Genomic DNA, 21,273 nt, shown 5'->3' on the forward strand with positions numbered 1-21,273 from the left:
AGTGTGGTGATGTTTGAGTGTTTCAGCATATCACGGTCCATGCTGCTGAGAGCGGAGGCATTAATTACTTTTATGACATCTGCTATGGGAGTTGAGAATCCTTTTTTTTTCTTGACTGTTGTGTGTGTGTGTGTGTTTAGAGGATAGATTTTCTATATCTTTGCTAGAATAGCAACTTCCTTCTCTGTTTTGGAATTGAAGGAGGGCTGAGAGGATTGTTATGGAGATTGATCAGAACGTTGTACTATACAGTACTGTTAGTAATGGTTTCCCAGATGTTTGATTTTTATTTGAAGAAATTAATTAGGTCTTCTCAGTGTTTGAGTGAGCACAGTTTTTTGTTACTTCAGAGTACGTTATTTCTTGGATATTCTGATAATTTCCTTTGTTTGATTAGGAACTTCAACAATTTGTTTAGAAACGTAAACTTACTTCTGCAGGTTTTTTTTACCAGCTTTTTTTGTATCTCCTCTGATTCCTACATCTGGCATTGCTACCCTTTGACATGAAGATGTACATATTACATTTATGTATCACACTACCTTTTAATTTTGGTCATCTCGTAAGAGTGCCACCTGAAAGCAGAAGCTTTCGATTTTTTTTTCTAAAACCTGAGGAGCCATCTCGTCCATCAAGTTCTGGCCTTCTACTTAGACCTCAATTTTTTTTATTGTGTTCTCATGTGCTTTCTTTGTTGCTCTTTGCTGTTGTTGCTGAAGTGGCTGACGTGCCAGATTTTGTGGGGGCAGGACTGCAAGCTTCAGCCTGCACCAGCACACTTGAGGCCAGAAAGCAGGGTCCTGAAATTTGCACCAGTCGGGCGCATAAACAACGGATCTTTCACCCGCTGCGCAGGTTACTCCCAGGCAAATACCGGGCCAAAAGCAGGCCTGTTTGAGCCCAGAAGAGGCTGGGCTGGACTGGGCCATAGCCCTTGGTTTTGCGGCTAGGGGAATTGTAATTTTGGACTACAAGCCTGTAATGTGCGTGACCTACAACTTTAATCGGCTGTAATTGTCTATTAAAAGCATCCTAGCTTATCTAGTTTTCTGCCCGCCAGCGTTGTTGGATGGCTAAGCGAAAGCTAGGTCCTAACATGGAGGGAACCACTGACAAAAAAAAGATCAGTACACTAGATTGGTATATTAAAAAGGTTTGAAGATTCCCTGGCTTAAATATCTCAAGATGGAACTGACAAATCTGTGAAGGCCATCCCTCTTCTCTAATCCAACCACAATGACTATATCAGATATAGTCTGGGCTAAAGCATTTTTTTAAAGCATTGAGGCACTGCCAAAGGGAGGAACCTGAAATCTCAAAAACTACTATTAGGGAGTATGTTATGTTACAAACCTCACCAGCCTTGGGGCCGTACGTATCTTGAGCGGGTGGATAATACTGGGGCAGATTGCTCTTAATTTGGTTTCGACAAGGCTTCATGAGATGGCCCCTCGGTCTCCCCCTTGGGCAGTTTGATCCATCTAGAGTTTTAATATGTCCATCAGATGAAGTCTCCCCTCAGTCTGCTACATTTTTGGGGGGTCAATTTTACTCTGTTTTACTAAAATAAAATGTAATTCCATTCATAAGGGAATGGGGTATTAAGAGATGTGGAGCATCCCAGGTCTATTTGCAACAACTAAACTCCCCTTCCAGCTTTGTTAATTTTTGTTATGTTTTTTTATAGAAAGTTACGTTAATAAAGGACAACTTACGTTATTCTAATTATTAGCAATTTTGGTACATGTTGAGAATGCTCTTTTCTTTATGAAATGTTTATATGTGGGCATCATGAATTTTTATGCTCTTCCACTGTTTATTTATCATCTTTTTATGTGGCTTGGTTAACTATCTCTTTTCTCCATATATATATTTTTTATCTGCCCTTATTCTGTCAGGCAGTAAACAGAAAAAAGGCCCTGACTAGGCTTGGTCTTACTTATGCTGCTGGAATATTGAGGCCTTTTACAATTTACTCTATATCGAGCTTGTTTTGTCTGGCCTCACTGTTTTTATATGCTGTATTTTGCACAATTAAACAAAATGTATATATCATTGATGTGATATTCGACACAATTTTATGGTTACTTTTGCAGCCGAAATAACGTTTTTTGACTAACTGGCTAAACATGTGACTCTTTTTAGCGTTAACAAAATCTGTTTGCTTTTAAGGAGTTTAGTGGCTGAATAAAGTGTAGCCTGTCTGTGTGGAATCTGAGGTGCTGTTTGAGGTGTTCAGGGTTAGAAACACAGACACTGGACCACAGAAAATTAAACACACTAAAAAATAGAACTTTTATTGGGAGACAGGTGAACAAACATATTGTAGAAGCAAACATGAACATACCAGCCTTTTCTGGTGCAAAATAAGACCCCAAAGGTTTTTATAACTCTTTGGCACTTGGTGAAATACTTTTCTATGAGTTTGGCCTGGCCATTGTTAGCAGAGTTGGCTTTTTTTGGGTGCACTCTAGGTTCTCTACACTAATCAGGCCGTACCTACTGCAAGAGTTTTTTTCCTTGCAGTTGATACAGTTTTCTGGTATGTGTGCAGGAAGCCCTGCCAATAACCAGGTCCTTGGATTGGTCCTTCTCCTGATCTTCTAACCCCTGTAGGTAAATCTGTGCTTAACGTACTGTCGCAAAAAGCTGGCCTAAAGCAAGTGACTAGTTCCGAAATTACACACCAAGCAAAACTGGAACATAATTCTACTCAATGTTATTGTATGGTTGGGTACCACAGGGTACACTCAGTTTTTTTTAGTTTAGTTAACTGGTCACTGATATTTAATGAGCCAATGTCTCACAGTGAGTCCACCTGGGTTTCCAAACGGGGCCCTCCAATGTCTTTGAGTTTCTCTTTTTTGGTAAAGGTATATTATTTATTTTAATCAACTATATGATCGTGGAAGGACCACAAAGCAATAGAATCAAATGTAAATATAATTTTGCACACAAACCGAAGCGTTTATCCTGTATATTTTACATACATATTAAGATTGAAAAGGGGATCCTGTTCAGGTTTGTGAAACACAAGAGGTCTGTGACCCAACTAATATCTCCATTCTTTTCGAGAAGTTATCCGACATCTTGCACTACTCTTAAAAGTCATTGTGTACTTTATCATCTGTCCGCACCATTCTCACCTGGATCTACTCCGCTAGAAGTCACCAAGACGTCCTGGTACCACTACCGCAAGGAGGGGCTCTGTGGTCATCCAGTGGATTATTATAATCCTGCAATTGGCTAGTAATAATAACAAATAAGAGCATGTAGAAATTGTTCCCTTAAACTTTGGATGTAATCCTAATATGCAATAGTGTATGGATTTAGTGCCTCTGCCACCCCTCACCAGTGTTCGCTGACCACCGGGCAAGCCTAAATCATATGTAGGTGGGCGCCCCATTCAGTCAACATTGGGGACATTCATCCATCCATGTTGAATATATTTTGCTGAGTGTTTGCGGTGTAATGTAGGGCTAATGTGGTATCTTAAATTGGACTCGACTGAAGTGGGCGTCACTGGATACTATTTTATGATACGTGAATACTTTGGCCCAGTCTGAATAGGTTTAGTGGGGTAGCCAGGTCACATTCCCACCAGCCTTGGACGGCCAGTGGTCCCGTCACTCTGATTTGTAACAGAGCCCTATTATAATAGAGACACCTGCCTACTACCCTCTATAACTTTGGTGTTTGTTTGAAGTGCAGCAGATACCAGGGGGTCGTCGCAGGAAACTCGCCCAACATGGCTATGCTGTGGCAGCCGTCTTTGGGAAGGTAAAAATCAAGCCAGGTCCCACTGAGAATTTCTGCCTTGCCTTTTCTAAGTTGATAACTATCCCACCACCATAGAACTCACCTAGTTAGCTACATGCTCCGTCAATCCACCTCACCTTCTCTGCCACCGATTTCAGCTTATGAAAAGCTGGATAGCTCCATATCTCTGCACTGACTGAAAGGGTTCCCTCCCACCACGTATCTACAGAAATGTCTGAGTTTTTAAAATTTCTTATTGGGATCAAAGTTGTGTGTCTTCTCTCAATACTCTGCTCACGGGGGTGACCGAACTTTAAGGGCTTTTATCTGTGGATACGTTGATTGCTTTCAAGATTTTCCAGTGTGGTGGCATCCACTGGTCCTAGGGCATGCACTGACTCCCATGGCCTTTACAGTTTCCACTGGCAGCTGGACTTCAGGAGGTATTTCTGGAACAGTAAGGGTTAGAAAAGATGATACCTATAGTTACGGAATTGGCACGACCATCTTCAGCCTACAGAACCTACGCCCTCATTGAGATTGTGAAGGTGGAAGAGTTCCTAGCCTCTCTGGTACAGCACTGAGCAGATACACCTAGGTGTGCAGGCTCATCCACTCAGTGTTGTAAAGACTTCTCTTCCACTCCGCAGCCTTGATAACTTTTGCCCTTGTTCATTCTCCTGTGCAGTGGTGATCTTTTAGCACCTGGGTGATCTTGGTGCCTTGAGGTGTGCTCAGTGCAAAACCTCCAATCGGCTGCTATTTGTGCAGATCTCCCTGGGATCAGAGCGATTATCTTGGCTCCACAATCCAGGTACCCTTGAAAGCGGAGTTCAGCTGTCTTTATGGGTCGCAGCAGCATGAATCCAGTCTTGGGCTCAGTCTGGAGATACAGGAGCAATCCTGCAGAGGTTTAGTTCTTAACAACATTTTTGCTTTGCACTGGTGTTCAGAGTTCCATGAGTTTTAAACGTGCAAATCATGGACAATTTACTGGCTCAAGGATAACAGTATCTATCTTACTCTGGTGGCTAAGGGCGGAAGCTTTGTTTCAGAGGCCACCGTTTTTTAAAGTTCAGACACTTAACTCTCATCATTGCGAAGTGCGTCTTCCCTTTGTGTTCTGTTTTTCTGGGCCTTTAGGATTAGGAGTCACAAGTAGGACCAGGTTGAACTGGTCAAGGAGAGACTGACAAAGGTAGATAGGGCCAAGCACAGGTTAGCCTTGCTAGATGACCGATAGCAAGTCACTGAAAAGGCATGGGTTTCATTAGAGTAGGAGAAATCCTCCTTTTACAAAGGAATGGCATGGCAGACTCCCCCGCCCTCCCACCACACCCACAAGGTAGAATACGTATCAAGGAGGGGCCTTGGGGAGGTGTATTCGCAAGCTAGCACATCCTCCCAAATGAATGGCAACATGCAAGAAAAAGGTCAGCATTTTGAGCAGTGTGCAAACTGGGTCCAAGTGGAGCGTGCCAATGATTCAGTATGTAAAACACACTGTGGTATGTGGCTCCTGACGTGCCTTTGCATGGAGTTGTGGTTAATGGGTGGAATGTAAGTTGAAGGAGGAACAGCAGTTGAATGGAGGACCAGAGGGAGATGAAATCTACTTACCGATTAGCTGTTTTGTTGATTGACACTGTAATCAAGTAAAGGTTACGTTACAGATTGAATTGTTGACCGAGCGTTCTTTACCACACAACCCAACTATAAACACAGCTTCCACGTATGTGTCACACATAAAGGCATTGGAACTCAGTTAAGGAAACAGGATAGACATTTAACTCTGGCAAATAAACCTTTTACTGGGGAGCACAAAAGCTTCCCCCCCCCCCTCCCCACCCCCCCCCCCCCCCCCCCCCCCTGCAGGGGTACAGGTAAAAAGGACTTTACACTTGGACTAGTAGACCATTCCAATAGAGACAGTCACCATATAACCTCCCTGAATGCCATGTAGCCACTCTGGCTCAGAACAGGATTATCTTGCTTGTCTCTTTGTAATTGGAACCAGGCTCTTATGTCACACACTACGTTTAAAAGGAAGACGCTGGTCTAGTAAAGAAAAAAAAAAGCAGAGCAGAGCGGCACAGATTTTTCAAGTCGTGTGTAGGGCTTTCACCTCAACATAAAGGGGGAGAGGAACCAGCAGTATTGTGGAAACCATAGGGAAGGGAATCTGTCATTGATGCTTTAGCTAGGTCAACAGCAGATCTGTCTGAATAAAGAAGAAAGTTTGATTGATATCCTCGGATATAAAAATTATGCTGACTCAGCCTCCCATCCTTCCAAGTTTGATAAGTTTAGTATGATTAAATTGTGTAAATAATGGTAATAGCTATTATGTATGGGTCTTGGAATAACAGAAGTACTGTATGAAGCACTATATAAAACAAGCATTGGCAAAGCCAGTAGATCTCGCCTATGCGAGACCTTTTGGCTATGCCAATGCCTTTAGCCTCTGTTATACAACAGCATGGCTGCACAGCATAGCTAAAAGTAAAGTTAGTCTCCTTGTTACGTTGTTGGGAGGTGTTTTCCTAACTGTGATGCCCTAGTACTCCCCTGCTATGCCTATAAGCTTTGGCCGCCTTACTACTATATATGAAATATGCAACTTCCCATTAGCTGTGGGGACCACTGTCGATGTAATGTACTGGAATATTGTGGCCTTGCTGTGTTCAAGGCATCATGGCCTTCCTTGTTGTCTCTGTACTAAAAAATTAGCAATAAAGAGATGTTTGACAAAAAATTAAAGTTCGAAAAAAAGCACTACGGCACGGCCAGCTTGGACACCATGTCATAGTGCTTTTTGTGGGGGGAGGGGAGGGACAGGCTAGCAAAGACAGGGGAAGGAGTCAGGGGATGGGCACTCAACGACAATAGAGAGGGGCAGGGTATGAGGCCAGCATCAACGAGGTGTCGGTGGGAGAAGTAACACAGAGAAGGGGTGGGAGAGAAGGGGAAGCGGCACCATGGCCAAGGGTGAGTGTGAAGGGAAGAAGAAATAGTACCTTGATCACACAGCGAGCAGCGGGTGGACACTAATCAAGAGAAAACAATCGGTGCTTAGTTCATGCTCCACAGAAAGAAAAGAAAGTGACATCTGACGTAGACTGGCCAATTAGGAGACTGGAAAGAAGAATGACAAAGCTAACGAATGGCAAGCAATGGGTGGACTCCAAGCCTTTTATTGTAAACAATTCCCCTCGCACTGACAGTGCATGCTGACACCTAAAAACTTTTTTTTTTAATAGAAAAGTTCTAAGACTGCCCTATAGATAGCAACTTCCTCGCCTCCTACGCAAAAGGGCTTTTGAACTAGTCTAAAACTAGCACCATCACGGGTGTAGCTTCCATTAGGGCAGCAGGTGCAGCAACACCAGGACCCAGAGACCTGCAGGCCCCAATAAACACCAATTTTGCTGTAGTTCAAACAGTGGTCAGTGGGTGTATTTCTTTCTTTGCACCAGGTCCCATGACACACTGGCTATGCCTCTGTACCATCACTAAAAATGTACTCAATTTTTACTTTGTGTATTCGGTTTTTATATTAGCTGTAAGTGAAACCAAAGAACACATACATTTAATGAATACCATCCTTACACCGGATTACTAAATCCTACAGTTTTATAAACCAAAAAGGCTTAGCAGTGTCAAAGCCTTCATCCGTCATTTACCTTTAGATCGTCTAAGGGGCTCAATGCTCTTCCTTTTTTGCAAAACATTTCATAAGCGTGGTGCTGCCAAGGCGTTCGCCTTGAATGGCGGAAACATCTTTTGAAGCACCATATATACACATGTAACAAGGTACTCAAATGGTTTGTATAATTTGTTTTAAAATGTGTCGCCTAGTGAGCTACTAATTGGATACGACTGGCCCATGATAATCCCTATTTGTTGATATTTTTTAAGTGTCGGTCGGTCAGTCCGTTAGTGACGGGCTGATCGTGAGAGAGCCCGTGCCGTGCTGGCACCCAGGAGGTGTCTGGTTGTCAAGTTCACCCGTGCCCTGACGCAGGCTTCTGCCATAGGCCATGCTTTCAAGCGATTGCATCATTGAACAGCTCTTGTTTTTCTTCCTCGTGGAAATTCGATGTCATATTTTTGATTTCAGAGAGGAAAAGGTCAGTGGAGAAACCGATGAAGTCATTCATGCAGTAATATTGAAAGGTGATCACCATGACATGCCCTGACTCCTGATAGTGGGGATAACTTTGTGAATGTCACTTTTACCTCTCTAGTTATTTGAAAGCCACGATTTCCCCCCGATGGATTTTTTGGTCATACTGCTGCTTTTACATCAGGTTGCATTTATTTGTCCCCTGTCATGCTAATATATTCTCGTCAGACTTGTCTTCCAGTCGCAGATGGCATGTTTGGTTTAACGCAGAATTTCACCTGATGCTTTTAAAGGCTGTCATCACTGTATGTAGTTGCCCCTTTTCTATTTTGGTGGAGATATGCTTCAGCCGAGTGTTTTCCAGGCTATAGACGCTCAAGTTTCCAGGCTATAATTCTCAAACTTGTTCAAGCTGTAGATGTTTTAATCTAAAAACGTTGAAGGGTTCAATCAAAACAAGATTTCACCGTCCCTTAAAGTTATTTTTGGTGTGCGATGAAATTAAAATATTCTTTTTCAATATTGTATTTTTCTGCTCTTATCAGCTGACAGTTCCCCACATTGTACAACATAAAAAAGGGTGTTTTTCAACTGCTACCTAGATGTTTTGTGTCAGCCTTGCATCAAGCTGAGGAGGTGCATCTAGAAAGGTAAAAGATTTGAGTTGGACATTTCTGTGCAACAGAAGTGTATATTACGTCATCGCCAGGTGCTCAGTGTTGGGTATCCTGAACAAGAGGTCATCGTGTGTGAGGAGGCGGGGCATCATGAGATCTGGGCTTTGAGCAATTTATGGACAAGTGGGTAATGGTTGGTGGACATCAGGGTCAGTGAGACCACATTCTGCAGTTTACCTCCAATGTCATGGAAGCTAAGAGACCACCCTAGAACAGTGCTATTTGCCCAGTCTGTACATTCGATGGAAACACCAAGAATACTGATCCCTTTCTGGCGTGCTATTGTGCCAAATGCTCAATGTGAATGCACACTGAAACGAACAGCAGATTGGAATGGATTTTATGATGGTACATGAAGCACACCAGCAAACCAAATTGTTGGGCCCCATGAGGTGCAGTTTTGACTTGCAGAAATTGAGAGTAGCTGATGTGAGCCCCCAGTAAGTATTTCCCAACTTCTAGGATCTCTGAATCAGTGGTGACTACTCCTTGGGGGGGCATCATTTGCCCACTGACTCTCACCCAGTGTCGTAGCAAGGTCAGGTGGTATCCGGTGCAGAAAATTTCTGTTCACCCCCAGCTTGACAAAATGACAAAAATGTGTTTAAAACACATTTATGCAATTTTGTCACCCCCTCTACGATTTCTTGTCACCCCGGCTTGCCAAAATGGCAAAAATGTGTTTAAAATATTTTTGCAATTTTGTCACCCCCCCTCAGTGATGACACCCGGGGCGGTCCGCACCCACTGCACCCCCCTTCCTACGCGACTGCTCTCACCTCGTAGGGGATTGGCTTTCCTTGAAAGCATAAGCCCAGTAGTCAACTGGATTACTTTATAATCCGTTCCTGGTTTACAGCTTCCCTTTATTTAAGTGATAACTCCACTACGTCTAGACTAGGCCGCTGGCTTAAGGCATTGTCATCACGATTGCATTAGGTGACTCCTTGAAACGTCATTTGTGTCCCTCACCTCTGGGAGGGAGATCCAGTTAGCAAAATGTAATTTCTAAAGGGTACCCATTGAACAGTTTTGCATGGAATACGTTGGCACGCAAATCGCGCATCACTCTTGATATGCTGCATATGAAGAGCTCTTGGTTGGACATCCTAGTTACTGTTGTCTTCCTGCGGTTCTGCCGCTGGTGCCTGTTGACTGGCTGGAGCACAAGAATCCACCTCTAGCTTGGACATTGCGCCCTGGCTTCAGATGAACATAAGTCATTCTCTTTACAAACCAGGAAAACTAAGCTGCTGGTTAGATTCTCTTAGAGAAAAAAAATATTTATCAGTCGTGGGATGTAAATACATTTATGGTGGCTTTTTCGTTGTTAAAAAACTCGGAATGCAGCTCAATTATTAGATATGATAAAAAGAAACACAGCACCCCCTGCAGTAAATTCACTTTTTACTCTTTAAGGAGGCACCTACACTGATCAGAGCTTGATGCCTTCATTATAATATAATATTATCCAGCAAATATGACCATGCGTTTGATCAATAATAGATTACATCACAGTTTATTAATGTGGGAGACATTGGTTTGTCGAGTGCACGATCTTTATTCTATGATCTCTCACCTACTCTTGCAATGATTAGGTCAAGTAGCATAAGTGTTGGTTTAATTGCTTCATGGGAATAATACAATAAGATTTATCATCCTCCTATAAAGACATAGGCCTAATACTCAGAATTAAGATGTATCCACATCCGCATAACAAGCTCACTTTAGTTGAATCTGCCCCTGTTACAAGGAGTTGTTATCCCCTCACCTCATAATCCAAATGTATGCACGCTCAGACCTACAGGGTCACACATACCAGTCGGTCACATCTTTTGACTCAGTCTGCGCCTGGTCATTGAATTTCCACAAAAACATATAACTGGTCAGCAGATGCTGTCATGTGGGCACCTCCATGTGTATTAGTTGTGGGACAAAGGAAGGAGTAGGGAACCTGCATCCTTTGTGCCATTCGCTGAGGTGTAACCGAAGGCATAGGTGGCAAACAGAATTTGTTTGCAACCTGGAAGGGTACATTTAGTTTGTTGCAATGTATAATTACTATTTAAGGGGTACTATTTAACCTGAAGCAGGAAAGCTATTATTGTTTCCCAGGTGTCAAGTATTTCCAGTGTGAAGAAAAGCACTCCATCATTTCAGTCAAAAAGACATCCGTGATCGCCAGCCTGGCAGAAGACTCAAACCTGGCAACATTCTGTGTGCTTGTGCTAGGTACAGCTCTGCTGGTTTAATAACCTTAAACGTATACATGCGCGAAATGCAACTGATTTGAAACTTTGTAACTGGTGCTCACGTAAAACGCTCTAGTACCTTTGGGTTAAGTTTGCACCATATAAAACTGCAAAAAAACAATCTAGATAAACAGTTTATTAGCAGGCAGAATACTTCGGGCTTCTAATATAGCCCTCTAAAATTTGCCTTATAAGCAAGTATAAAATGATAATCCAGGGTGAGAGATGTGGAAGAGCAGAAGAAAGCTGTTCAACGCTAGGTGATCCAATGGAGTTGCTAGTCGGCGGCACAGATTTGGCTCGAGAGGGTGGCTAATGGCAACTCGTCAGACCAAGTTCCATTGAAACAGACAAACTGATCACTGTATACATCTTTCACCTTGTACCCAAACTAGGTGACGTGGTAAAAGCTTTAGGTGGCAAGTTCGATAGCAAGCAGTTTGTTTGACTCCTCTTTTAGAGGTTGACAAAGACGCTTTGTTAATGTAGGCATGGATCTCAAAAACCATTATTTATACTCCACTCTAGTGTAGGGATTTGTTGGATGTGGCACCAGGTTAAGTCGTTTCCACGCCTGTTCAATATTAATGATCATGCTCAATCATTCATATCTTGAAGCTGACAAATGTTTTTCCTTTACTGACCCAATAATCACTTCATCTGTTTGATTACTGACAGGCAATCAGAATTTTCAGTCATTCTCAATCTGTTTCATCACAAAGTGATTATCCCTAGTGTATTTCGAGCCCGATGTGGCTTTTTTTCATGGGATAGCAATCGATATTCACACTCTACTTAAAATTAATGAAATGCTGTAAATCAGAAACAAATGTTAATTCATACAGTCAACAGGACTTATGGAAATAAAACTGTGCTTCATGTCGTACCTCTACATTTCTTGCACATTATTGTTAAAATAATCTCTTACATCTGAGTTAATATAGCCGGAGAGTCTGCCATAGCAAGCTCTACCGTCCATTAATGGCCCACTCCAGCGTCGTCTCTGGCCTCTAACAAGGGAGCGGGTCTTTATTGGCCAGTAGAGCCCGCTACAGAGGGCTCTAAGGCTATTAGAACATTCCGCCCCTAGAGGACAGAATGTTCTAATTTGGATAACAAAGGCCTCACAGAGCCCAAGGGGATGTAATTCCCCTTGGGCTCCGAGAGGCCTTTTGTTCACAGCAACAGATGTGAGCAAATATTAGAATGTTGGAGCTCCGGGCTTCTACCCCCCATTAGAAGCCTGGCGCACTCCATTGTTTTCAATGGAGCTCCCAAAATTCCAATGTTCTAATGCAAGTCTTAGATTGCCACATGTGTTCAGTCCTCATGATCGATTAACAAGCAAACTATAGTACAATCTCTTACTATATGTATGCTCTTCAGACTGTAAACTTTGGCATCTTTTGAAGAACAGTTATTGTTAATACATTAGAATGTGAACTGCTCAACCGTAAGGGTACCTACCCAAAGTCTCCTCGATTTTATTAACTACCTAGTGAACAGTTGCTGGCATTGTCTGGGGCTCACGCTTGTAGTGCCTTTGGAGGCTCTGGGCTGCCTCCATTGTCTGGTGCATTGAAGAAGGTCGGCCAAGGGCTAGATGGCCCTGACGTGCTGGGGCTGTCTAATGCCATATGGCCTGCAGGTGTGTTACACCCTTGGCTGGTGTCTTTGCAACTGATGCCGCATCACTGCATCTCCATGTTGCTCATGCCTCACTCGCTGTAAACGCCATATCACGCTAATGCCCCATTCTTGTAACTGGCTGCTGTAATTTCTCTACAACCTAATAGATATTATGTTCACACTATAAACAGATCGTGAATAAGGCTGATGAAAACCTCTGGTCTTGTCAGGCTATATTCTTGCTCGTAGAAAGCAAACGAAAGGTCTGCTCAGTTGTTGATTGTTGTCTTTGTGATCGCTCCAGTATGAGTGCGAACAAAGACCTAGGCTGAAAGTCCCTGGTGGTGAACAGTCCGCAACATAATGGTCAAAGACTCCTTTCATAGTGTAGACAACACATCCTATTTTCCTCACAGTCAAAAACATCTGATGCCTCTTGTAATTTAGTAATTCATATGAAAAGCACTTTACCTGTTTACACAGGTTAAAAAGTGATGCATGTAGTGCTTATGAAAATGAACTTTGTTTTTACTTTTGAGGTTTGGCTTTAAGCCCTATTTTTAACCTTCAATGTATTCAGTCGGTTCAAGTGTCTTTATATGCCGGGAAAGCCTGCTGCTGCCTTACAAATCGCAACAAGCATTTGCAATGCAATAGTTCTCGCATTTGCGGGATTTTAAGCTATTGACATTGTAAATGACAATGCCTTTTTAAAATCTGTTTAGCTAATTACTACATAAATAAAAGGCATTGTCATTTACAATGCCAATAGCTCAAACTCTTGTACATGCGAGACCTATTTCACTTCAAAGAAGCTGCGGCCATTGTCCTAGGCTGCTTGAAAAATGAAAGCGCTCATATTGCGCTGAATGTTGCAGGAAAGCATGTCGTGCCTGCAGTATGAGAAACTCATTAAAGAAAATAGTACTTGCAGACTAAATAAGAAATATCATTTAACAAGTCAAAGGGCCAGTCCTCATAGGAGGTTACAAATGAAGACAAGGCGGTACTAAGGAGGGACTAACAAGGAATCAGAAGCCGGCATTTATGGAGGACATTGACACAAGTCAATGACAAATCTGGGCGGAGAGAGGGCGGAACGTCAAGTCCATACTCTAATACAGCATGCCTCGCAGAGCAGCGCATGCGCTGCTCAGGCTCGACCTAAAAAGCAAGCCAATAAAATCTATTGACTGACACATCAGTTGTGCAAAATTATGTTCATCAAATGTAACATAACAGAAGTGTGTGTGTGTATGTATATGTATATGTGTTTATATATGTATATATACATATGTATGTATATATATATATATATATATATGTATGTATATATCTGTCTTAAGTTGGCGGTGACAAATTTTCCTTCAGGTTGCGGTCAGCCAATCAAATCACATTCCTCCACCCACTCCCTCCCCTTTTCTCCGCCTCGGTTGAGGGATCACCCCCAAAGCTTTCCAGAAAGGAGCAGAGGTGGATGAAACTTTCTTTTGGAAAGTTTTGTTAAGATTAGTCAAACTGCACCAAAGGTATTAGCAAACCAAAAAATCAATTTCCTATGGAAACATGGTCCTAACTTCAACTACCCAGTGGCAAATGGCTACTGGGTAATATATATGTTAGCCGGGGGAAATGGTTAATAGGACGTCATAGATATGTGAAAATGTAAGTTAAAACATTTTATACAAACTTGCAAAACCACTGAAATTCACCAGTGATAGTTTTCTAAAGTAACAGGAACTCCTGCCCTAAGTCGCACCCTTATAAAGGATGTCGTTTCAGATGTTGCAGTGATGTTATCGATGTCATAGAACGTCTCATGAGTGATGTAATATGTGAGGGAATTAGCAGTGAATGGCGGGGGTCCGACTTATAGTTACTTTAGAGCACAATTTCTAGTTACTTGCGATATCTGTAAATGATAACTTTCAGTGCTTCTGTTTGTTTAAAATGATATGTTTTAACGGACATTTTCAAATGACTGTAACGTCCCTTTAACCTTTGTTCTTGTTTAGTGAATTTCTAGGTTTTTTAAAAATGTAAGTCACTTATATAAAAGGCTGGCCTGTTGGTTTTCTCCAGGGATCATTGCAATGTCTGTCAAACATTTAAATAAAGTATGTATAGTCAAAACAACATAAAACAAGTGTCCGATTTTATTTTACGCTCTTCACGCCACATAAGACGCACCACCAACCACAAGGGGACCCTCCATTCCCGAGATGAAGAACAAAAACTCCAACTCAGGGAAGGCTTAAAAAAATCTAATCAAATTTTCATGGGGTCATGTTCTCTTACCCAAGGAAATATAGGGTGATTTAAAAAATGTTTTGCGGGGGTTGCTACACTCCCTGCAGCCCACCACAACACTTAATAGAATGTGCAGTAGGTGACCCTGCCCAAATTGGGGCATCAACTTACATCGAAATATATTTAAATTAGCCCAAGAAGGGCATTATGTGGCACCCTTTCCCAGAGAATATTAGATGAGCATCTTCGATTGCTCAGTATTTTTTCTGCCTTTTTAGTATTATTTTTGTGGGTGACCTGGTACACCCACCACTTTATACTTTCTGTTGGGGCCAGCGGGACATGGCCACATTTTGGTTCTGGTGTTCCCCAGTGTACACCCAGGACATCCACATCTCATAAATCTGTTGGGAGGTTACGGGGGAGCCCCAAGGCTTCTGTGGTGGGGTCCCCGGTGCCCATTATGTGCACCGACCTATCTTAAATCTCTTGGGGGCTGCAGGCAGAGTCCCAGGGCGCTCGTGGCCTTTGCCGGCTCCCTGGCCAGCACCCATTCTGGGTGATGCCGGCTACAAGTATGTTGTTACCCTGCTGGATCAATGTTTGCTCCTGTCCCAGCAGGAGTGTCACTGATTCTGCCAGAAGTGGGAGCCATACTTGAATCCCATGGGGATGGGGTCCCTGGGGCTGTAGTGCGGCTCTAGGAGCCCTCCCCCCCCCCCCCCCCAAACAAAAATACACCGGAGAATGAGCTCACCAGGACCTCGCTAAGGCTCAGGGTGGTGGCACTCATGCCCTCCCAAAAATTTAAAAATAGGCCCTAGGGGATAGGGTCAGCTGGGCCTCTCTGCAGCTCTGGGAGAGGGGCTACACACCCTCTCCCCTAAAAAAAAAAAACTAAGATGGCATCAGCCGTGATATCAATGCGGTTATTGAACATGTTATGAGAGATATAATATGTGAGGTTATAAGCAGTGTGCATGGCAAGGGTGCATGTTTCCCTATTAGCAGTAAGGTGTTTCAGTTGAAAAGCAAAACTACAGATCCTTTTGAGTTTTGAGCGTGTTGCGGCTGTGGCTTGATATGGGATATCACTGTGTATGCCAAACCTGGTCTTTGCTGCCAGAGAGTTGCAGGAATATCTGAAGCAGAACCTTCAGGAAGAGCCACTTCTCTGCAGCATTGACCATTGGTGGCAAAGATAGGTTGGCATCCAAGTTGACTTTGTTTTCAGCGTGGTTGGGAAAGGAATACCTTTGCAGATCCCTGGCCACAGTACTGTGTTGTGAAATGGATTTCTGTATCATCTGCAAATATCTGCCTGCTGAATTTGTACCTGCTAAGCTGGACTGCATGGAATGCTTTTAGGGGCTGTATGGAGAATGTGTCACAGTATGGCCTTGAGTGGCCTCCAGTTGATCAGGGTCACATGAATGGCGCAAGTTTCACCTGATTGATTGCGAGAGGGCCGGCATCATTAGAACCGCTGGAAAGTCGTTGCTTCAATGCCTGCCAGGACTTACAGCGGTAGAGGAGGGTGCTGTGGTCCTAGTACTGCTAATATGTCAAGTCGAACTAAAGGACAAGTATGACCCAGTTTTCTGGAGGTGGGCACCACTTTGTAGATGTTTTAATGACTCTTCTGGTTTCCTTTGAAGCCGTATTTTTATCAACAAGAAAAAGGGGGGCGGCGCTCATATAAAAGAAGAGTTTGGATTTAACAATTTTGGTGAAGTAAGGTTTCGGAAATTGTTCTCTAGTTTATTTTGCCTCAGAGTCCTCACAATAGGTATTGTAGATTTTCCTGGTGTTTGTCTTTAAGCTTCTGCGAAATCACCCCTTCTTGGAAAGAAACTGGAAGTGATTGTGGCATTAGGGTTAGGATGTCTCAGTATGTGGGAGTGGTAATGATGTTCACACAGTGTTTAAAGCATACCTGGACCCGACCTCTGTTTGGCCTTATTTGAAGGCTTCCAGTGGGGAGTACAAATGCCTTGACGACAAGAATAAATACAAATATACCTTGTTAGTTGTACAAGTGTACTTTAATGAGGAAAGGAGTGGGGGGTGGGATAAATAAAGTGTGTCTGATTAAAACCTTGTAAACAGTGGAGGAGAAACATCAGTTTGGAAAGATATCTTTTATGTAGGGCCTGGAATCCAGTTGAGAGGGTTTGTATATTTTTAAATAACAGGTGTTACTAATAACCCCCCTCAGAGCTACTCAATTTATCTTCCTTCACAGGGTAATATGATGAGACGGCCCTGCTGGACATCAAGCCAGTGATTTGCACGATGTACACAGATTTCAGCGGGGAGCTCTTACATCGCTGAGCTAAATGACTGTCAAGAACGAGTGTGGTTTTCACTACTTAAAGCTTCTTGAATCCAATGATGGTAAATGAAAATTCCTTACTGTTGTCACGAGTAAATCAAGTTTCAGCAGTGTAACAAACATTACCCATTTTCTGACTTTAAGTTCATAAAATCATCTGAATTCACACTAATCTGATCCAGTCCGACTTCCCGAGTTTCATTCCCAGTTCGGTTATGAATTTGGATTACCCCTTCGCATTACCACCTACAGACGAGAAAGGTCTAGCAAATGTCATGAGGGACTGGGTGCCACAGTAGTCCTCTTGACCTCACCTACAAACATGTTTCCAGTGTACCATACAGAAGCAGAGCAACACAAACTCCCCCCCCCCCCCCCCGCCCCCCCCCCCTACGGACACGCAGCTATTACCTGTTGAAATGTTGTTACCAAATGTAATACACTGCAAATTGTACCTGATTGTTGTACACCATATATGATAACGTAAAAATCCAATAAAAAGGTTTTTTTTCAAAAAGCCGAGCCAGTCCGAGCCTATTCCCAAGTGCTCACCAAGTGCTGTCTTTGAAGGTGATTAAAGTCCACCTGACTTTTCTAGTTATTTTAATCCATAATCAATTAAAGCACATCACATATATCCATAAATTCCTTAGGAAACCAAGCGTGGTTTTATTGTCAATCAAATTTCTTCTAGCTCAGTGGACCTCAGATCTGGGTTGTACCCCTGTTGACAGCCAGGAGGAACAGTTAAACAGCAGACACCTTGAATTGTTTTACATGAAGATCAAGTATTTATTTGAAAAATAGCTGTGCTCAAACACACGTCAATTGTGCAGATATAAATTGAAATATAAAGATATAAATTGAGCAGTCCCAAAGTAATCTGGCTTATATTTGAATCTCCCCTTCATTGCTGATGGCCATATTGAAGTTCATCAGTGTCGTTCTGCTCTTAAAACCAGAACACTGGATTTTGAGATGGCGCTTGAAACCATAGATGGATGTCCTGCTGCAATTATTTGTGTGTACCTATAAAGTACCAGCTCTGTGGGTTGTTAACATCTTAACAGTCAACAGTGGTTAATTTGTGCCAGTGGTTGAATTTGGCGGGGCACCTGCGCTCATTTTTTGGAACCTGGACTTATGTTTAATGATTACACCTTGACCCAGAGAAAAGCAAAAAAGGTTGAGTGGAGAAGGAAGTGTGAGATTAAGAGAACCGGGACACACGGAGAAAACCGGGATAGAGAAAACAATGCAAGTATATGGAGCTAGGAAGTGTAAGGCGATGGCTTAGTAAGAGGCACTACTCCTTTACCTAAATGTAAATCTCTCTTACAGGTGAAAAATGCATTTGTGGGATCTTTAGGTGACACGGAGGCGTGCAAAACGTTGGTGAATCAAACCCCGGCGTCGCAAGCAAAAGCTCTGATTGTCTTAATCCTGGAGGAGGTGTCTTAAAGCCAAACACTGAGAACCCTCCAGCGATGTGCCACATTAACAGATGCATTCCGTCTTATTTTGAGTGCATCTGTGCAAGGGGGACACAGATGTAATGCAGATGGGAGGCAGCTACCATAAACTAGAGGTGGGTGAGCCACCCTAATCCCGAGTCAGGCTCTAGCTCCGCTCGAGATCCTCTTGGGCTGGGCCCCCAAGCGAGCTTTCATGTAACTTCTGTCTGCCACCTATGCCCTTCCCCCTGGCTCCAGAGTTATAAGCCAAGCAATCAATAACCTTTCATGTAAAACGGGCAAGAAAAAAAGACACTTGTTTAGTAGTTGAACTGTACAATGTGGAACTAGAAAATCTGCGAATAATGTCGGCTACGCTGCTTCATAAAATTGTGTGATCCTTGACATGTTTTTTTATTTAACCAAGTACGTCATTGCACTGATATAACCAGGTGTACTAAGATGGAACGCTTTCACACATTAAACACACATGTTTATGTTTGAAGAAGCTTTTCCATATTATAACATGATGGTTGTTGTATTCTTTACATGACAAACATTTTCAGGGCTCGCTCGGTTCGTTTGGGCTCATAGAGGGTTGTCGAAAACTTTTCTTGGCTCTCCCTGTTTGTTTGACTCGCCCACATCTACCATGAAAAGTTGAGTGTTTGCTGTTTGCAGTAAGGGTTGTTATTTTTTAAGTATTACATGCACTTCCTGATTGCAGAAACTGTGAAATGGTATTATCAAATGTTATCTGTGCGGTCATTACATTTGTTTCTTTGTTGTTTTTGCACTATTGCCCTCGGAGGTTGGGCTCATAGCATAACTCCGATGTTCCCTGCCCGTTCTAGGTGCGGAGACTGAATGGCCATTGTCAAACCTCGAACCGTAATATGGCTGTGAATAAATTGTGTATTTTTACCGCTGCCACCTTCGGTGATTCTGGAAAGTGTTAGCTGAGGTCCCACCTCCCTGAGGTACTTCACTTCTATCTCCGGCACACAGGCCCCCCGGTTTAGCTAACAAGAGGACTCTTTTAGTCCGAGTCCCTCCGCCCCCACCCCGTCCCTCCTTGTTACTTCACCCGGCCACAAGTGCACAAACACGCCAAGTAATTCACCAAAAAAGCGAAAGAGAAGCATGTGTTCAAGGCGACCTTGGCACCGACGAGCCTTTCTTTAGGGATTTGACAGAAATGGTTTGCAGGCCATAAAAACAAGAAGCATGTGTAGCCGGGGTTCGGTTACATCCGAGAGCCGGAATGAAAACAAGGGCTTTACGTTTCACGTTAAAGGAACGCGAGTCTCGGCAGCAAAATGAGCGTTTGCTTGTTCATGGTCCGGTCAGGTAGTTTTATCGCCCTCTTGTTCTTCGTCTTGCCCCCCCCTCGCGACGGTCATCCGTCAGCGGACCCCTGAGTCTTGCCAGTAGGGTCACCAACTGACGTGGGTGCAAATTCAGGACGGTGAGTGTAAAAATTCAGGACAAAAAGCCAAAATTCAGGACAAAAGGTAAGTTTTACAGACACATCAGAGGAGGTTGCGGAATAGTATGTAAGTAAGTAAATAGAAAGCCACTTAAGTACAAGTGAAAATAAGTTTAAATTAGGTTGAGACAATTGTGCATTTCATGGTTTTTCATTATGCGCGCAGCTTTGAGCAAATGTGCGCCCACCCCACCTTTCCAGCCTCCCAGGGAAACTCCTAATGTCCGATCTGGCCAGTCCGGCCTTGCAGCCACACTCCAATGGTGCCCCTCATCTTCACAAAGACCCTCTCTCATATGTATTTAATTTCTTTTATAGTGCTACTCATCCCAAGTTAGTAGGACAGGGTGTCGGAGTGCTTTACATCACACACCTATTATAAAGAGACAAAGACTGATATAAATGTGAAGGTCAATGTATAGGAAATGTTACTTAAGATAATGAGGGTTACAAGGTGTAATCATTCTTTCATCATTCAGTCTTTCACCATTCATTCTGTCCTTCCATCTGTGTACCCAGCCATATCAATATTCAACCATTTGCAAACCTATCCATCTATCCTTCCATCCATCCATCGACTCATCTATCCCTCCATCCACCCTATCACTCATCAGTCCCTCAATTCATCCTTTCACCCTATCCATCCATCCACTCTTCCTCTCATCCATCCTGCCATTTAACCTTTCACCCATCCAGCCATCCTTTCAATTACTCATTCATCTACCTAATCACTCATCCTTTCACCCATTCAGTCATCCATCCTCCCTTTCTCTATCCATCCCCCTTTGACTTAGTCATCCATCCATCTACTCATCCACTCATGAATCCATCCATTGACCCTCACTCAGCCATACTTTCACTCATCCATCCACCCTTTCTCTCATCCATCCACCCTTTCACACCTTCACTCATCCATCCTTTCATCCATCAACCCTTTCGCACATCCACCCATCCATCCATTGATCAATCCTCCCATAAGTTCACTCCTCCATCCATCCACTCATCCATTCATGTACCCGTCCATCTACCCTTCCGCCCATACATCCATGTATTTACCTTCTCTCATCCATCCGCCCACTCACTCATCCGTCCATCCTTTCTCTCATTATCCATCCATTCACCCTTTCATTCACCCTTTCACTAATCCATCAGCCATCCACCCATCCCTTCACTTACTCGCTTTTACATATTAATTAAGAGCTGAGCCTTTGTCTGCTGAGTTGCCGACAGAAGAGGCCCATCAAGGACTTTACCCCTGCTGTAGTTCCTAAAGCAAGGGATGGGGCGGGGAGGGCTCAATCT

General features: G+C 43.1%; 1 protein-coding gene across 2 annotated transcripts in view; it reads left to right on the plus strand.

The window, feature by feature from the left end:
- MLLT3 (MLLT3 super elongation complex subunit) overlaps positions 1-21,273 on the plus strand; it is a 504,841-nt gene that overhangs the window by 134,550 nt on the left and 349,018 nt on the right. The window contains exon 3 of one of the 2 annotated variants that reach the window (XM_085634429.1): positions 16,939-17,090. The exons of the other annotated variant lie outside the window; for it this stretch is intronic. Coding sequence (XP_085490555.1) covers positions 17,033-17,090 — 58 coding nt within the window. The 5' untranslated portion in view covers positions 16,939-17,032. The remainder of the gene's footprint in view (positions 1-16,938; positions 17,091-21,273) is intronic. 2 annotated transcript variants of the gene reach the window in all.

Source organism: Triturus cristatus, chromosome 2_1, assembly GCF_964204655.1.
Source record: "Triturus cristatus chromosome 2_1, aTriCri1.1, whole genome shotgun sequence".
NCBI lineage: Eukaryota > Metazoa > Chordata > Amphibia > Caudata > Salamandridae > Triturus > Triturus cristatus.